Source organism: Mustela lutreola, chromosome 4 (assembly GCF_030435805.1).
Source record: "Mustela lutreola isolate mMusLut2 chromosome 4, mMusLut2.pri, whole genome shotgun sequence".
NCBI classification, from domain to species: Eukaryota; Metazoa; Chordata; class Mammalia; order Carnivora; family Mustelidae; genus Mustela; species Mustela lutreola.
The window spans coordinates 174,429,178-174,446,668 of NC_081293.1; the positions used below are offsets into that span (position 1 = coordinate 174,429,178).

At 39.7% G+C, this 17,491-nt stretch overlaps 1 protein-coding gene and 2 pseudogenes across 21 annotated transcripts in view; all 3 read right to left on the minus strand.

Annotated features, from left to right (window-relative positions):
• The window catches only part of CADPS2 (calcium dependent secretion activator 2), a 533,537-nt gene that overhangs the window by 214,935 nt on the left and 301,111 nt on the right, over window positions 1–17,491 (minus strand). For all 21 annotated transcript variants that reach the window (XM_059171710.1, XM_059171704.1, XM_059171699.1 and 18 more), the window contains exon 8: window positions 17,090–17,229. In XM_059171710.1, the coding sequence (XP_059027693.1) occupies window positions 17,090–17,229 (140 nt within the window). The remainder of the gene's footprint in view (window positions 1–17,089; window positions 17,230–17,491) is intronic.
• On the minus strand, window positions 2,758–6,685 carry LOC131829691 (dynein light chain 1, cytoplasmic-like; annotated as a pseudogene).
• LOC131829690 (kinesin-like protein KIF22) lies at window positions 2,758–9,790 on the minus strand (annotated as a pseudogene).

The window sequence follows — 17,491 nt, forward strand, 5'->3', positions numbered from 1 at the left end:
AGATGCTTTTAGTAGCACTGTCTCAAGTAGCCAAAATCTGGAAAATCTGGAAATCACTAAGATGCCCACTTTGATAAAATGGATAAATTACCATATATTTATAGAAGGCATACTATACATAATATACAGGAAAGATCACATACATAATTACATGTGTAGATAACTATTATAGACTATAGCAATGGCCAAGGATTAGGACTAATCCAATTCTGTGCATCTGATGTGTAGAAGAGGGGGAAAAAGTGAATAGGCTTTGGCAGCAGGGTAAGAGTGTACATGTAGTATCAGCCTTTGTTATGTAACATATCACCCTAAAACATCAATCATTTATTATTTCTCATAAACCTATTATTTGCTGAGCATTATTATGGATCTGATCAAGGCTCTACATGACCCACTCATCAATCTATGGATCAGTCCTAAATTGGTTAGCTGGCTCTGTTCATTTCGTTGGAGCTTACTCACGTCTGAGACCTTGGCCAGAACAACTGGGCTTATTCCTTTCTGCTCCTGTAGTGATCGAGCCTATATGTCCTCATGATGAAGGCACAGAGCATGACAGGAAGTAAGAATTCCTTGAGTGCTTTCTGAAGCCTCTGCCTGTGCCAAGTTTGCTACTGTTCCAGGGGCCAAAGCAAGTCACGTGGCTGAGCCCCATGTTGGAAGGAATATATAGGGCAAAAGATGAAGTTGAGGGAGTCCATTTATTGGATCCATTTACATAATCAACCCACCACATGTACAAAGAATGAATTTTCTAAATAAATCTGTCTCTTCTTTCAATACAGCAAAGGCCATTTTGGCTGACTAAAGGGTTTTATGTAAGGAAGGTGCTAGGCAGACAGAATGAAGGAAAGCCCATTCTTCTGGTATAAGATGACCCATGAGAAGATGACCAGTTCCCTCAAAACCAGGGGTGTGGGGACAAAGTTATTTGGCAGTCAGTGGACAGTCTGCTCCTGAAAAAGCTTCCAGAGGAAACAAAAGGCTTTTCTTGGCACACCATACTAGTGCAAGAAAACATGTAACCTCGTACTAGACCCATGCTAGTTAAGTATGAATGGAAGAAATAAGGTTGAGTTGGTAAAAGCATGGTTGGACATGTGAACAGACTGATTTTCCTCAAGCTAGAGGTTTGCACTGAGTAGCTGAAGGGGAAAAGTTTGAAAAAGATTACATGGTGGGGTGAGGGGGCACCTGGGTGGCTCAGTTGGTGAAGCATCACCTTCAGTTCAGGTCATGATCTCAGGGTCCTGGGATTGAGCCCCGCATCAGGCTCCCTACTCAGAACAAGGAGTCTGCTTGTTCCTCTCCCTCTGCTTCTGCCCCTCCCCTGGCTTGTGCTCTCTGTCTCTCAAATAAAAAAATAAACTCTTTAAAAAAAAGGCTACATGGGGCCAGATTTTTGAGGAATTGGAATGCTAGGCTAAAGAATGTGAATGTGATCCCATTCGCAGTGGGAAGCACGAAATTTGGGGGCAGAAATAAAAGTAGTATTCTGAAATCCTGAACAGTTTGGAAAACAGATGAATACAAGAAGATCAGTATAAAAGTGTTGAAATAGGGTTTTTTTGTGGGGGGCGGGGGGGGGGAGGTAGAGACTGAATTAGTGTTGGGAGAAGGAATGGAAAGAGATTTGTTGTTGGAAATACTGTGGAGAGAGAGGGATTAACTACCGAGTGAGGAGAAAGTGGTTAAAGACAAACTTAAAGACCTAATGGGCCAAAATGTTACCAATCTCACAAAGGCAGAAATAGCGGATATTCAGATTTTCTGGCTGATGTTTCGTCTACTGCTATAGCTCTCTAACACACAGTCATTTTAAAAATTTCAGAAGTATGGATATACGAAATAAGCAAAGGCACTAAATTATATGTTCACATTTTGTAAAAAGATTTTATTTATTTGACAGACAGAGATCACAAGTAGGCAGAGAGGCAGGCAGAGAGGGAGGGCGAAAGCAGGCTCCCCGCTGAGCAGAGAGCCGGATGCGGGGCTCAATCCCAGGACCCTGGGATCATCATGAGCTGAAGGCAGAGGCTTTAACCCAGTGAGCCACCCAGGCACCCCTATATTCACACTTTTTAAAGGCAACACTGATTTTCTAAATCATGAATATAAAATTTTCTTCTGATGTGGAGACCAATGTACTATCCTTAAGGATATGAAGGGTCCCAGGATGAGTGATTAGACATTTTAATACTTGGGAACTCTGTGCTCTCTCTCTTCATGTCATTAACACTGGTATTAATGTTAAAGCTATGTGATATTAATGTTAAAGTTGTGATGATTCTTTTTATAATCAGAACATCCATCCATCCATCGAGCTGAAACAAGTTCATTTGCTAACTTCCTCATTATCAACTGAATGATTTTCAGACATTTCAAATAGAGTCTTGATATGAAACCATGGCTGTGATGTGATTTTATGTCCCATTACCAATGCCCCATTTTGTTAAACTCTAGTATGATCACACAGAGGGGATTAGCAATACTTCTTAGGACCGGATATTCTTTGTGAAAAGAATGCCAGGACTAAATACACTCAGAGAAGAGTTAGGATTACTTTAAAAGAGATTTCATTTAATCGATTCTGTATTCCCATGTGCTGTTCTACCCATAACTATTTTCCACTAACACCCATTTTCTTCACTTTGGGTCAGTCATTAACAGCACCCCTCCCCCCCAAACCTACTGTGCTCTTTTGTCCAAATGAGGCCAGCTTTGCAGCAATGAGCAATGAATATTGACTTAGTTTTGTTTTTTGTTTTTTTTTTTTTGCTGACATGGTCCTTAACTACTGCCTGGCTTCATCCTGTTTTCTAGTTCATGCACTCTTCAGGCTCCTAAATTTCTTCCTATTTTGGACCCACACTAGGCTCTGACCTCTTTGCAATCTTTACACAAGCTGATCGCACTCACAGGTTCTTGGCTTGGCTTGGTTCCTCCTCCGTGCCACTCCCTCCCCTCTGATGGACCCTTGAAGCTTCCTGTCTCTGACAGTCAAGGCCCTGGTCTTTCTCTTTGTTCTTCTTTGTCAGTTGTCGGGGAGAGTATTTTCATGAAGTTTTTGGGGGGGCCAATGTCAATGGAGTTAAAGTGTTCATGACACAGAACTGACAGAATAAATTCTGAAATAAATATGACTTTTAAATCAGGAATTACTGTAGAAAGAAAAAAGCAAAAGACTTTTACTGATTCCACAAAGACAGTCTAAGGACTTTGAATTTCAAGTTTTTTAGACAAGAATACATTTTTTCATAAGTCTCTAGATTTCTAGTCCTATTTAAGGCTTTGGACTACTAAAACCTATTGTAATTCCTCTGGAGAAATATCTTGAACCATATTCCAACAAAGAGTGGTATCAATTAGATAATGGCATAATTTGAAGTTTATATCCAATCAATCCAATGCTTCTTTCAAATACAGAAGAACAATGAACATAAATTCTGCATTCTGTTCTTTCTTTGGAAAGAGAACACTCTAATATTTATTTAGCTTCTACTAATCAGTAGGCAGTTTTCTAAACAACTAGGTTTAAAAATAGCAATAAGACAATGTAAATTTTCCTCTGGAAATTAGACTTGGTTGGGGGTGGGGCATTAGTCAACAGCAAATCACCCAAACGGAGATACGGCTCTAGTGATAAGACAAACAACAGCCAGTAAATATAACATCAGGTAATGAGAAGAGCTTTAAGAGTGAAGCCCGTTGGAAGAGAAACCCGGCAGCGAGGAGAGAAAGGCACTCTTTGGTGGAGGGTGGGAAGGATGGGCACCCCAGCCCGCAAGCGCAGAGAACCAATAGGTGTGGGGGCAGAGGTTATTAGTGTCCACCACTGGGAAGGGCCTGTTACAGGAACCAGCTGAGAACACTCAAGCAGCACCTTCAGACCCCCCATCTCAATGATGCCAACCTCTCCCAGAGATTATTTTCATAAAGCATCAGCATATTTAATCAGAGGAATTATTCAACTACATGAATGTCTTGGGTGCTATGGTAACTACAGAGTGCACGGTTTGGAATCAGTAAGTGTTGAGTCAACTTTTCAATCCCTCCTTAAATGAGGCACATAAAACCAACTTAAAACACACAAATTAAAACTTATTTGGTATGTAAAAATAGAGATGATCAACTTATTGAAGAGTGGACAGATTTGAATACCACAACTAGCAAAACCTGACAGACTGCTTAGACCGATAAAGGATCCGTGCTTGTCTAATGAATTAAGCAAGAAAATTAAAAGTAAAATTAGCCGCTGTCCTAAAAACAGGTAAGACACCACTAGTTATTTAAGATAACGGGCTTTAAAAGCTTTTTCCCTTTAAAAAAAATAAGTTTAGAAATTTCCCCTTTATTTTAGCCCAGTGCAGTCATAGTAGCTTACTCTTCTCCTTGCTAAGAAATAATCTCCAGGTGTTTGGTTTTTTTGTTTGTTTGTTTGTTTTTTGTTTTGTTTTTAAGAACTTGAGCTTATCTGAGTGCTCATATATATTATTTCCTTTTTTCTTCCTTTGGACAGAGAGAAGGCAAAATAAAGTTAGTAGCAAAAAATACACACACAAACCACCACTACCACCACCACCAGCTACATCCATTGTAGTTGTGAAATAAAAACACATTAAAGCCTAACAATTAAAGCACTGGGTCCTAGTGGGAGACATAATTTTTATATTCTGAAGGTATCAGGATATATACACCATTTCCCCATCTGTCTTTGAGAATTTTCTTCCAAATAAAATCTAACAATGTGTTTAAAACTAGAAGGTTTTATTACAGCTCATGGGACTATAATTTCTTAAAATAACCTTCATTCTGATAACCACCATTACTAGTTGACGGCGCACCTGCAGGGAACAGGCACTGTGCCACACGCTTTAGGAGTACATCTCATTTCTCGCTCGGGACAATTCAACTTTAGAGTTCAGAATAGTGAGGCTATGAGAAGTTAAGGAATTTGACTAAGTTTGCCTAAAAATGACAGGGCTCCAGTTTGAACCCAGGTCCAACTCCAAAGCCTGTGCTCTTAACCACTCTGTACCCTGTGCCTCCTGTTTATGGAGATGTCCTTAAAGAGAAAGAGGTGGCTTGCAAGTCATTTACCTGTTTCCATCCTACCCGAAGAATGTGAACTAATTCTACCTTATTTTCCTTAGGACATCAAGTTTTAGGTTTAAAATAAAATTGAAAGAAATTTCAGAGCTGGAAAAAAACAAAACATTTTTTAATGAGCTCAATATTCTGTTTTCAAGATGAGGAAACCAGGAAGGCACGTGACTACAGACCCAAGGCAACCTGCAGGCAGAGCTGGCTAGAGCCTAGGTCCCCCCTGCTGCTCGGTAGCAGTCCTCATGGGTGCCTGAGAAGGAGCAAAAGAAAGTTGTCAAAGGTTGGGGGTGAGTTGGAAACGGTGCCTTATTTTATTCTTTATCCATTTAATTGTTAACGGGGTTTCTTACACAGCTAGTTAAATCACAGTGCAACAGGCTTAGTGTTTAAATTCCCAGAAAGACTTTATTAGAATCACATGGAGGACTGCTGCTCAAAAAGATTCATTTTCCCTTTTATGACCACTTTTAATCTGGGGGGCGCCTGGGTAGCTCAGTCATTAAGCGTCTGACTTCAGCTCAGGTCATGAACCCAGGCTCCTGGGATCAAACCCAGCAGCAGGCTCTGCCTCTCCCACTCCTCCTGTTTCCCTCTCCTGCTATCTCTTTGTCAAATAAATAAAATCTTAAAAAAAAAAAAAAAAAAAAGGACTCCCTTTAATCTTTAGAGCATCCTTTTGGGATAAGGCAGGAAGAAATAGAGAAGAGGAATAACCTAGAGCCGAGCAAATTTCTCATCAGCTCAACTTATTATCAACTCATTTCACAGCCAGAGGAAGCTTAGTTTCTCTGCCATCCATTTCCGGACACGCACTTCTGAATGATACTCTTCCAAGTGCAATGGTTGCACGATGGGTGAGAAGTGCTTGAATAGTGAGAAGGCTAGTCTATCACATTCTCACAGAAACCTCAAGGACTGAAGGACTGACCCCCTCTCCCCTAGCCAAGATCAAGTACCAGGTCACCTTCAACTCTAGTATTGAACAAATTGTAGATAATGCCTAATTCTCCGATAGTTTTTTTTTTTTTTTTTTAAAGGAATGGATTTTGAGAAGATAACCTTTGGGGCAGAGAGGTACAGAACAGAAAATGCAAATGCAAGGTGTTTTACTAATTGTTTTATTGCCACAACTAATTTGTCCGGATACTGACCTGTACGAAACACAGTAAACGTTCAAAGATTGAGGGGTTCCCTGACACAAGGCTAAAGATTTCAGTCTCTGGTATTTGGAATTTGGGTGGCAATCCTTGTTTTTGGCTGGATCACGGGTATGTGATACAAGCCATGCTTTTAACCAGACTGAAATAGCAGAATGGCCAGTTGGCCCAGACAGAAGCGGATGAAGTGTTTGGTTTCATGTGTCACCCAACTACTGAAGTTCCTCCCTCCTCACCATGCAGGGCCGGGGGGGAGGGGGGTTGTACTCCTTAGTACGGTCTGCAGGTGCCTTCTCTACATCCTGTTTCTCTAATGCCTGAGCTGCACACTCCACGCAGTCCTGTTCTGTCTCCTCTGACATACTGGCATTGTTGATCATGGCCTTTTGGTCTCTCTCTTTTTTTTTTAAAGATTTTATTTATTTATTTGATAGAGACACAGGAAGAGAGGGAACACAAACAGAGGGAGTGGGAGAGGGAGAAGCAGGCCTTCTACTGAGCAGGGAGCCCAATGTGGGGCTCGATCCCCGGACCCTGGGATCATGACCTGAGCCGAAGGCAGACACCTAAAGACTGCGCCACCCAGGCACCCCTGTTCTGTTTCATCTTTTAATTATTTAATATTTATTTTTCCTTCTTTTAGAAGTGTCTCAACTCAATCATATACTTTCTTTAGGGTTTTATCAATAGTTAAAACACATTATTGCTGTGAGCTGGCCAGCTACTCCTGCCTGCACGCTGTACACATTAAGATACTCCTTCTCCAAATATGAAAACCCACAGCAAACACCATATTTGATGGTGAAAACGGGAAGCTTTTCCTGTAAGATCAGGAACAAGACAAGGACGTGTACGCTCACCACTTTTATTCAACATAATACTTTTTTTTTTTCCCCAGAGTAAAAGCTGTATTTACATGACACGCAGTTATATGAGGATTTAAAAAACAAAACAAAAACATGGCACCGGAAGGAAAAGAGCTGGCAGTCAGGAGGGGCCTCAGTGCTGGCTCGCGGCAAGACCCAGGATGTTCGCCTTTAGGAATGACTCCATCTGTTTCCCCGATATGCCCTCCAAGCATTCCGGGCCCTCCAGCTGGCTGAAGGGGCCATGGAGCTCCCTCTAACCCACAATGAACTGGGCCTTCTTTTGGCCAATGCGCTGTAGGCTGCCCAGATCCCGGGCAGAGCCTTCATTCAGCAGATCTAATATTTTTTGGCGCCCATGAGCCAGTAGCTCCGGGCTGATCTGTAGCTCCCAGTAGTCCTCAGCCTTCTCCTCTGGATCTGAAGCATCCAGGGACTCCAGCGTTCTCTTCCAGCTTTTCTTCTTCAGGATGTGGATCTCAGCATTTGGGATGCTGCCTACTCCTGAATCAGTTGTAAGGGCATCACCACAGCATTTTTGAGGGGCTTTGCTACCGTGTCTGTGCGGCGGGCAAGCAGTCAGAGCATTGTGGGAGACGAGTTCTCTTTATCATTTGGGTCTACAGCCTCCTGGGCCAGAACCTTGGCTTCCAGTTCTTTTTGCTTCATCTTAAGCCTCTCAATCTCAATATGCGTTTGTCTGTGTCATCTTCAATCTCTTTCATGGTCGTTTGATAGTTCTCAGAGTACCAGTATTCCACCTCCTTGGTTGTTTATTTTTAGGTATTTCTTTTTTAAAGATTTTATTTATTTATTTGAGAGAGAGAAAGCACAAGCAAGAGGAGTGGCAGGCAGAAGAGAAAGGGAGAAGCAGGCTCCCCGCTGAGGAGGGAGCCTAATGTGGGACCTGATCCCAGGACCCTGGGATCATGACCGGAGCCAAAGGCAATCACTTAACTGATTCACCAGGCACCCCTATTTTTAGGTATTTCTGATGCAATTGTAAATGGGATTGTTTTTTTGATTTCTCTTTATACTACTTGGTTTTTGTGTAGAAGTGCAGCAGATTTCTGTGTATTTTGAATCTTGTAACTTTACTAAGTTCATTTATCAGTTCTGATAGTTTTTTGGTTGAGTCTCCAGGATTTTCCTCAATGTAGTATCATATCATCTGCAAATAGTGACAATTTTACTTCTCCCTTACCAACTTGGATCCTGTTCAATTCTTGTCTGACTGCTGTGGCTAGATATTCCCTGCTGATGAATTAGAATATTGTTGAACTAACCATACTACAAAAAAATCTACAGTTTCAACGAAATCCCTATTAAAATACCAACAGCATCTTTCATAGAACTAGAATACTAAGTTTGTATGAAACCACAATAATCTTAAATATTAATAATTTTAAAATGGACCTGAACAGACATTTTCTAAAGATACGAAAAGATGCTCAACATCACTCATCATCAGGGAAACACAAATCAAAACCCCAGTGAGATAGGACCTCACACCCCAGAATGGCTAGTATCAAAAAGGAGTAACAAGTGTTGGTGAGGATGTGGAAAAGGAAGCTGCACGCACTGTGGATAGGGATATAAATTGGCAGAGCCACTGTGGAAAACAGTATGGAGGTTCCTCAAAAAATTAAAAATAGAAATACCATACAACCCAGTAATTTCAGTACTGGGTACTTACCCAAAGAAAATGAAAATAGTACTTTGGAAAGATTTATGTAGTCTAAGTTCATTGCAGTACTGCTTATAACAGTCAAGAGATGGAAGTGACCCAAGTGTTGGATAAAGAAAATGTGGTATCTATATACAATAGCATATTATTCAGCTATAAAGAATGAGATCTTGCCATTTACAACAACATGAATGGATCTAGAGGGTATTATGCTGCCAAGTGAAATAAATCAGAGATGGTCAAACACCGTACGATTTCACTTCCATATGGAATCTAAAAAAAAAAAAAACGGATAAAAACCCAGATTCTAAAATACAGAGCACAAACCGGTGGCTCCCAGAGAAGATGAGTGAAATAAAGAGGATTAGGAGGTACAAACGGCCACTTATAAAATAAATAAGTCAGAGGGGAAGAGTACAGCACTGCACAATATTGTAATAACGTTGTATGGGGACAAATGACTACACTGATCATGGTGTATTGATTTATACATTACTCCATGCTCCTCATGATTGGGTGATGTATAGACATGACTATACATTACTACACATTACTCCAATCATGAGGAGCAGGGAGTAATGCATAGAATTCTGGAAGCTATGATGTACACCCGAAACCAATGGACTATTGTATGCTAATTATATTGCAATTAAAAAAAATACTCCTCCTCTAAAAAATTCTATGAGGTAGGCTCTATTAACATTTTCATTTTGTAGGTGAGGAAACCGAGGCACACAGAGGTTTCATAACTTTCCCAAGATCCCACAGTGATCAGCTGGCACAGCCAGGATGTGAAGGCAGGTGGTCTGGCTCCAGAGTTTACGTTCCCAAGCCACGCTGACTCTTTAACTATCGGATGGACAAGAGTTCTTCAAAGCTCACCTTAAGGAATCCTCTCAAACAATTTCCCCAAAAATCAGATGTTTGGTACAACAAATTTACCTATTTTTAATTAGAAGAAATTATTTGATCTTTAGTTTGATAACTGCATTCTTTCATCGTAACAGTAAAATCTGGAAAATAAAATTTCACCTATAGATGCATTATTCTATTTAGTATATTTAGTGTATTTCATTTCTGAAGTTGCATACATACCTTGTTTGTTTGTTTGTTTGTTTTTTAAGAGAAGGAGGGGGCAGGGTCAGAGGGTAAAGGAGAGGGAGAAACTTAAGCAGGCTCCACGCCAAGTGCCAGGCCTTACTCGAGGCTTGATCTCACCATCCTGAGATCATGACCTGAGTCAAAATCAAGAGTCGGACACTTAACTAAACCACCCAGGGGCCTCTATATCCATCTGTTTGTTTGTTTGTTTTTTTTTTTAGTACCACTACTATAATCAGATTAGAAGCAATTCCATAACTATAGTGTATTTTTTTAATTAATTTTACATAAAAGCAACCTAGTGTTTCAGTCTTCGCACTTCCTTTTCTTGTCTTAAGAAGATTCAAATAAATGTCAAATAAATGTCTTATCTTCCCAGGTGTCCTTCCTTCCACCACCTCTAGTCACTCTAAGCTCCGCACAGCGTCTCTGTGCAGCCACACCATGGGATGGGGGGACTATGCTCCTGGAGGGGCGAGGGAGGAAATGATCGCAAATCATAAAGTTCTGGGGACTCAAGGGGCCATTCAAATTCCCTAGTCGGATGTCCCCGTTAGCAACTGATGAAAGCAGGCCAGGACAGGTGTGATAACTCACCCAAATCAGTGATAGAACTGAGACAATAGGCACAGGTGTCCTGGCTCCAACAATGGACTCGTTCTATGCAAGGATCACTGTCTGTCTGTCCTCCACCTGCACCACCATTCAGCTACACCTATCAGAGGAAGGAACTAAAAGCAAGTATCCCTATAAAGTCCAAATTTTTCCTGACCTTCCACAATGCTCACTTTACAAGCCCAGTATTTTGGCTTTATAAATTCAGTGTTAATATTTTAAAACTTCTGGATGCATGCAAAGAAACAAAAAGTACTACTTCGTCAGTACATATTACAAAAAGTTTATGGTAAGGCATCAATGGAGATGGAACAGACCTATTATAATTCTGTATTTTAACTGTTTATAAAATTATATAGTATTCCAAAATAGTTTTCACTATAGTTTTTTAAATGCCCCCAAATAATTAGGATAACCTATGGATATGGTCTGTGGCTCCTGAAAGAAAATTTTAAAAGACCTCATATTCCACTTTTAATTATTTGGCCTGATTTCCAGACAGGACACTAAAGGATATTTAAACAGCTAAAGAGCATAGTTATTGGGTGCATGAAAGAGAAGAAAGTAATGTATGTTAAAATTACACCCTGGAAAAAATCTCAAGAATAAAAGGATGTTGAGCAGAAAGTCACATTTAAGGTTAAAGTTAAAGGCAAACTAACTTATTACAGGCGAAATCAGAGAAGTTTTACAAAAGGAGTATATGTAGTTTAGTGATCATTAAAGCCATGCCTGAAAATGTTTCTACCATTATTACATAATTAGTCCCTAGTAAACTAAAATGAAAAATAAAGTTCTTGATGTAAATCAGCATACAGAAAGGGACACAAATATAAGGCATTTGGAAAAACAAAGTCAGCTTTATGGCTTATTCGTTTTATCATTCTACAACAGTTACACTGAGGTTTATAAAGCATCACAGACAGACTTCTCTTCTGAAAGCTGAAAGCTGCATGTGGGAAGAAAAGATTTATTAAGAACCTACCAAATACTTGGTCAGAAGTTTTGGCAAGGCAGTAAGAAGTGGGATTTCTATGAAATTAAAATAAGTCAGAATAAGGTAAATTCATATTGGGAAGGCAAACAGACCTACATGTAGGTTCAAATGTCAAAACATGGTTATTTTAGACAGGGACATGTAGGAAAATCATTCTAAAAGGTCAGCTTAAATTGGGAATCAATTTTTTTTCCAGGAAATTAAAAAAAAAAAAAAAAAAAAAACTAGACCCATCCTTTCCATAAGGCCTGGACTCTCTAAGCAAATGTCACCTTGACAAAAGTTTAGATTTTCCTCCCTCTGATCATGAGACTATCCCCTAACCTAATTGAAGATCATAAACCTTGAAATCATCAACAATGCAGTTTTATTAAGAGTACGGTCATTTCATTTCATGAACAAATGTCGCGTTTGACAGCACGACACCCCAGCGCCTAAATGCATGGCTGGTCAGCTCTCTGGGAAACAGGGGACCATGATAATGCAGCCAGCGTGGTGTTCAAGCCCTCCCTCCTGCTGGAAACTGAACTATGGTCTCTCCCCTGCAGCAAGAAACAGGACTCGTGCCTTCTTTTTTTTTTTTTTATTTTTAAAGATTTATTTACTTATTTATTTGACAGATAGAGATCACAAGTAGGCAGAGAGGCAGGGAGAGAGAGAGGAGGAAGCAGACTCCCTGCTGAGCAGAGAGCCCGATGTGGGGCTTGATCCCAGGACCCTGGGATCATGACCTGAGCTGAAGGCAGAGGCTTTAACCCACTGAGCCACCCAGGTGCCCTTGGCCTAGTGCCTTTTAAACCTTTATGGTATAAATTAAAGAGAGACTTTTGTCAATGACAATTACGAAATATTTCAGTACCTCTGTTTAATCAACAAATATTTAAATAGCCAAACATGACTCTGCACAGAGAGAAACAGGAGATCTACAGGACAGTACTTTGGCCAACATTTTATCTTACCAGTTCTTAACTGTGACGAAACTCTCACACAGTTACACATTCATTTTTTCCCCATAAAATAATCAGTTGCATGAAGACCTCGGCTAGGTCCACGCTGTCTCCCTCTACGTATTTGCAACCATTGAATTTTCTTCTCTCTCCTTTACCATTGTAGAACTGTCCTAAGAGTCATTTGTTTTATTTAGGTCCATTTTATTTTACCTTTCTTTTGACTTAAAAAATTACATTTGAATTAGGAAAATGTTATTTAATAAAAACAGGAATAGTATTCTGAGATTTAAGTTAATACTGTTCCTCAGCCACTAGGCTATGCTAAAGGACAGTCCATTTGTTCAAAACAGTTCTGTCTTCAGGTATCCAAAAAAGGAGGAAAATAAATTCGAAAACTGAGTATGAATTATTTAACCTACCTAGCTACCTAGCTGGTAAGTCATTTAAGAGATGTATATGAGTTTATATAATTAGTTTATAAGACATATTCCAAACGAATAAGTAAAAGCCCTTTTTAAAAAAATCAAATCTATGTCATGTGGTAATGTACAGCTTGGTTTTAAAAACATGAAATCATCTTTGTTTATTTTTATACAAACTAAATGTATTTTCATTTACATGTAGTCAATCCTATTTTTAAAAAACTATAATGTCTAGTCATGGACTGATTAGTTATCAGAAACATGAGCTTTTTATCAGATATATTATTCTGCTTATAAAAAGGTTATTCAAAAATGCAAGAGAACCAAACACATTTATTTTAGATATTTTTCACATTAAATTTATACTCTATTTATATATATAAATTTATATCTTATTAATATAAATCATTATTATTAATTATTAATAATATATCAATATATAATTAATATAGATTAAATTTACATCTAAATTTATACTCTAATTTGTGTTTAGAACCCTTTGCATTTCAACTTAGGAATGCAACTTACTGCTATTTTTTCCTTAAAACTCTAAAGAGCATACTACTATTTTTATCATCATTATTACATTAATACCTATCCTTGACTGCATACTGCACGGGGTACTGGGATTTAAATAAGCCTTAAAAACTCACAGGGTGGTTGGGGGCACAAAAAATAAACACTGATAAAATATATTGAGGGTGGGGCGTCTGGGTTGCTCTGTGGGTTAAGCATCTGCCTTCGGCTCAGGTCATGATCTTGGGGTCCTGGGATCGAGTCCCACATCTGGCTTCCTGCTCAGTGGGGAGCCTGCTTCCCCCCTTCTCTCTCGCTGCCTCTCTGCCTACTTGCAATGTCTCTGTCAAATAAATAAACAAAATCTTAAAATATATATATATTTAGGGCCCACACAGGTGCTATATATATGTGATAAATATTCATTTACATGTTATAATAGTTCACATAAGAGATGCCATATTCCTAGAACATCCAACAGGCTTTTTTTTTTTTTTTTAAGATTTTATTTATTTATTTGACAGACAGAGATCACAAGTAGGCAGAGAGGCAGGCAGAGAGAGAGGGAGGGGGAAGCAGGCTCCTTGCCGAGCAGAGAGCCTGATGTGGGGCTCGATCCCAGGACCCTGAGCAGAGACAGAGGCTTTAACCCACTGAGCCATCCAGGTGCCCCAACAGGCTTTTTAAATTAAAGACCCAGAGGATTTCAAAGTCTGGTTCCCAAAAGTGCTTTGAAGATAAAAATCCATAACCTGCCCAATTTACTGTTTAATCCACTTGACAAGTCTATCTAAAAGAGGGGTTTGCCATATTTTAAAGATAAATTAATCTTTTTTTAACTTGACTTGCCTCTTTTTCAATTATTCATTACTCATCTGTTAATTATTCATTATAGGATGAATTATTGACAAAACACAATCCAGCCCCCAAACTAAACACTATTAATCTACTACTCATATTCTATTATCGCTTTGGCATATGATAGAGTACTTGGAAGAAAAAGGTTAGTGGACTTTCTCTTCTTAAATGTAATTAAATTCAGTAAAATCCATTTATGAAACACTGCAGAAAAAAGATGGATACAGTTATGATAGAGGTCAAATCATGTTTGCCCATATGCACAGGGGTGATATTTAAAATATTTATGTGTTCCCACAAGCTCTAAGGAACCCAAACAGCTGTTTGTGCTAAAGCACCTGTAGCTGCCATAGGGAAACACCACCATCACAGTTTGGAAACCTTTAATTCTGGTTGATCATCGTCATTATTATTATGTCCAAAACAGATATTAAATTAGTTTTTACAGAATTGCTATTATAGAATATGATATTCTTAATTAAGCCACATAAAATACCAACCAGCAGAATAGCACCACAGGTATTTTCAGTTCTAGAATTCCTTCCTTTTACATACTATAAACTAAAAAGATACCCGAAGGTCTAGAATTGCCTGTTAGTATCTTTTAGGAATGGCAGATACTAATTCATGTGGCTGGATCTAAAGCATTCCTGATCTGAATCCAAGGTGAGTTCTCGGGCTTTCCATATTAAATTGAGAGGCTATGATATATTCTCCTTAGTGATCCCTGTCACTGTCTAGTCTTAGACAGAAGTTAACTCCAGACCTACCTTGAGGTTCCTGACTTACTCAAGGGCTTAGAGTTAAGATCTAAACCTGCTCTCCTTCAGTGCAAAGGATTCTTTAAAAAGTTTTTTAAAAAGGGAAAAACCACCCAAAAATAAAGTCTTAGCAGGGGGATGGATGGACCCACCTGCCCTGGAACATTCTATAGGAAGGAGTTGCCAAAGAGAAGAGCAGGGATTTCCACATATGTGAAAGGCTGCAGAACTTGTCATGGGCCTAACCTCATGTTTAATCTTGGGCCTTGGGATACTCTGAAGGCTCCTGGGGTATTCACCAGGGTACAGGCCATTTGCCAATTAAGGACTGTGTTGGGATTATAATACACAAGTTCCAATGTCTTAAGGTGCCCTTCATCAAAAGAGATGGATATAAAAACAGTAGCAAAATAACTGAGTGCCTGGAATTTATGTTCCTTTATGCCCAACTCTAGACTCTACTAGTTTCTAAGCACTTTAGAGTAGTAGTATTCTAACTTTCGATTCTCAAACCCCTCTAGGCCAGCTGCACCCAACTTGTTTTCATTGACCTGAAAATTCTTTCCAGAGCTCTTTCTTGCCTGTGAATGTGCTATGTGCCATGACTGGGGTGCCCTTCCTCTTCCTTGTCTACTTGAATTCATACTTCAAATTCTATCTCAAAAGTCAGGTGTGTTGTGAGATTTTCATGACTAACTGCAGCTAAAATCAGGTGTTTTTCCACCAGCTGCCATTCCTCTCTTACAGCACTTATTGTTCACTATCATAATTACTTGTATACAAGCCTGAATCCCTGACTAGCCGCTTCCTTTAGGCCCGAGAGGGTCTACCACTGAGGTTTGTTCTGGGAGGAACACAGGAAGTGCTCAATCCGTGCCTGCTAAAAAAAATCCGTGGTGAGCAGGAAGACGGAGTAATGAGAAGAACTCTAAACATTAAATCCCAGAACTCCGTCTGCATTATGAGCTGACTCATGTTGGCCTTTAGTCTGCATTACTGCACCAAGTAATTTGCTACCCAAATTACGGTTTTCTTTCAAACAGTCCCCCTGAGCTGTTCTTCCGTCAGTGAACCTTGTTCTGACTTGGCTTACGTTGCCCATGCAAACCAAGGAAGCAATGTGGTCATTAGGCCCCGCTAGTCATCCAAAAAAGCCTTATCTTATTGACTGATCTGTTCACTCTGCCACAGGGCTGGTGATTCAGCTCCGAAGCCGGCAGACGACACGTCTCCGTAAGGGAATGGACTTTCTTAGGCTCTTGGGGTGGCTGCGAATCTCAGAGGGAACCACTTCAGACGTGCTTCTCTCCACTGTGAAAAAAGGTCACGTTCCTCACAGCCCTGTGCGGGGGTTTGACTGCAGTGAGTCCTACAGCGTTAATCTGAGAAAGACCCAGGGTTTTTGTTTTTTTCTTTTTTTAAAAAACCAAACTCATTTTATTGTCTTGAAGAGTTCAGACTTGTTACGTCACCAACTACAAGGGAACAAGAGCCCTGGGTGAGATGAGGGCTGACCCCGGCCCATGGTAGTTCCCCGCCGACAGGCCCTGTGGTCCGGCTTCCCCCTCAGCGTCGGCTCCTCCGTTGTCGATGTGGCTTTCCACTCACACATTGCATGGACACTACAATCCTCCCTGAGAAAACTTTTCACAGCCTCCTGAGTTAGATCTGAATGACATTTTAGCTTTAATATGTAAGTGTAACCATTTCCGGAGACCTGAATGCTATGCTTGTTTCAACCATCATTATATTTTGGAAAATATCTTTTAGAGCTTTCCAGCTATCACGACTCTTCATCGATATAAATGGGGTAGAATCCCACTGGGATCGATGACCGACATTATGTTAGCATGGACACCGTTATTTTAACTAAATACCCATGTGTTTAGATATAAAGCTGTCTGGGAGTTTAAAATAGTAAGTTGTCCCATAAATGTCATTTTGGGGGAAAATTCCATGATATACTGGCTCTGTCAGTAAATGGACAAAAGGGATACATTGAAATTAAACTCAGTAATTCAGGAGAAAAAGATGTCAAGTCCACACTTACCCACTATGTTTCATATGTGCTGGTTTATCCATTCGCACTGCTAATTTGATTTTTAAGTCAGAGTCCTGGCTATTTTTTGGAACTATCATACGGTGAAACTCCGCTGACTTGGAGCTATTAGAAGTTGGGTATAATATCACCTGTAAGAGACCAAAAAAAAAAAAAAAAATTTAAGTGCACAATCTAGTGTCTAATGATCGAAACGGAAATCTTTTCTATGTTTTCCTGTTTAAAAAGAAGGTATCGTGCCCAGATGTGTCTAAACCATTTGACTCCCACCACAACAGATGGGTTTTCAATACAGACTCATTTATCTTTTTGACAACTATGTGTTTTCATATTATCACGTAATGAGTTTTCTTCCTGTGTCACTTCATAATGAGGTAAGAGCGCAGAGGCTAC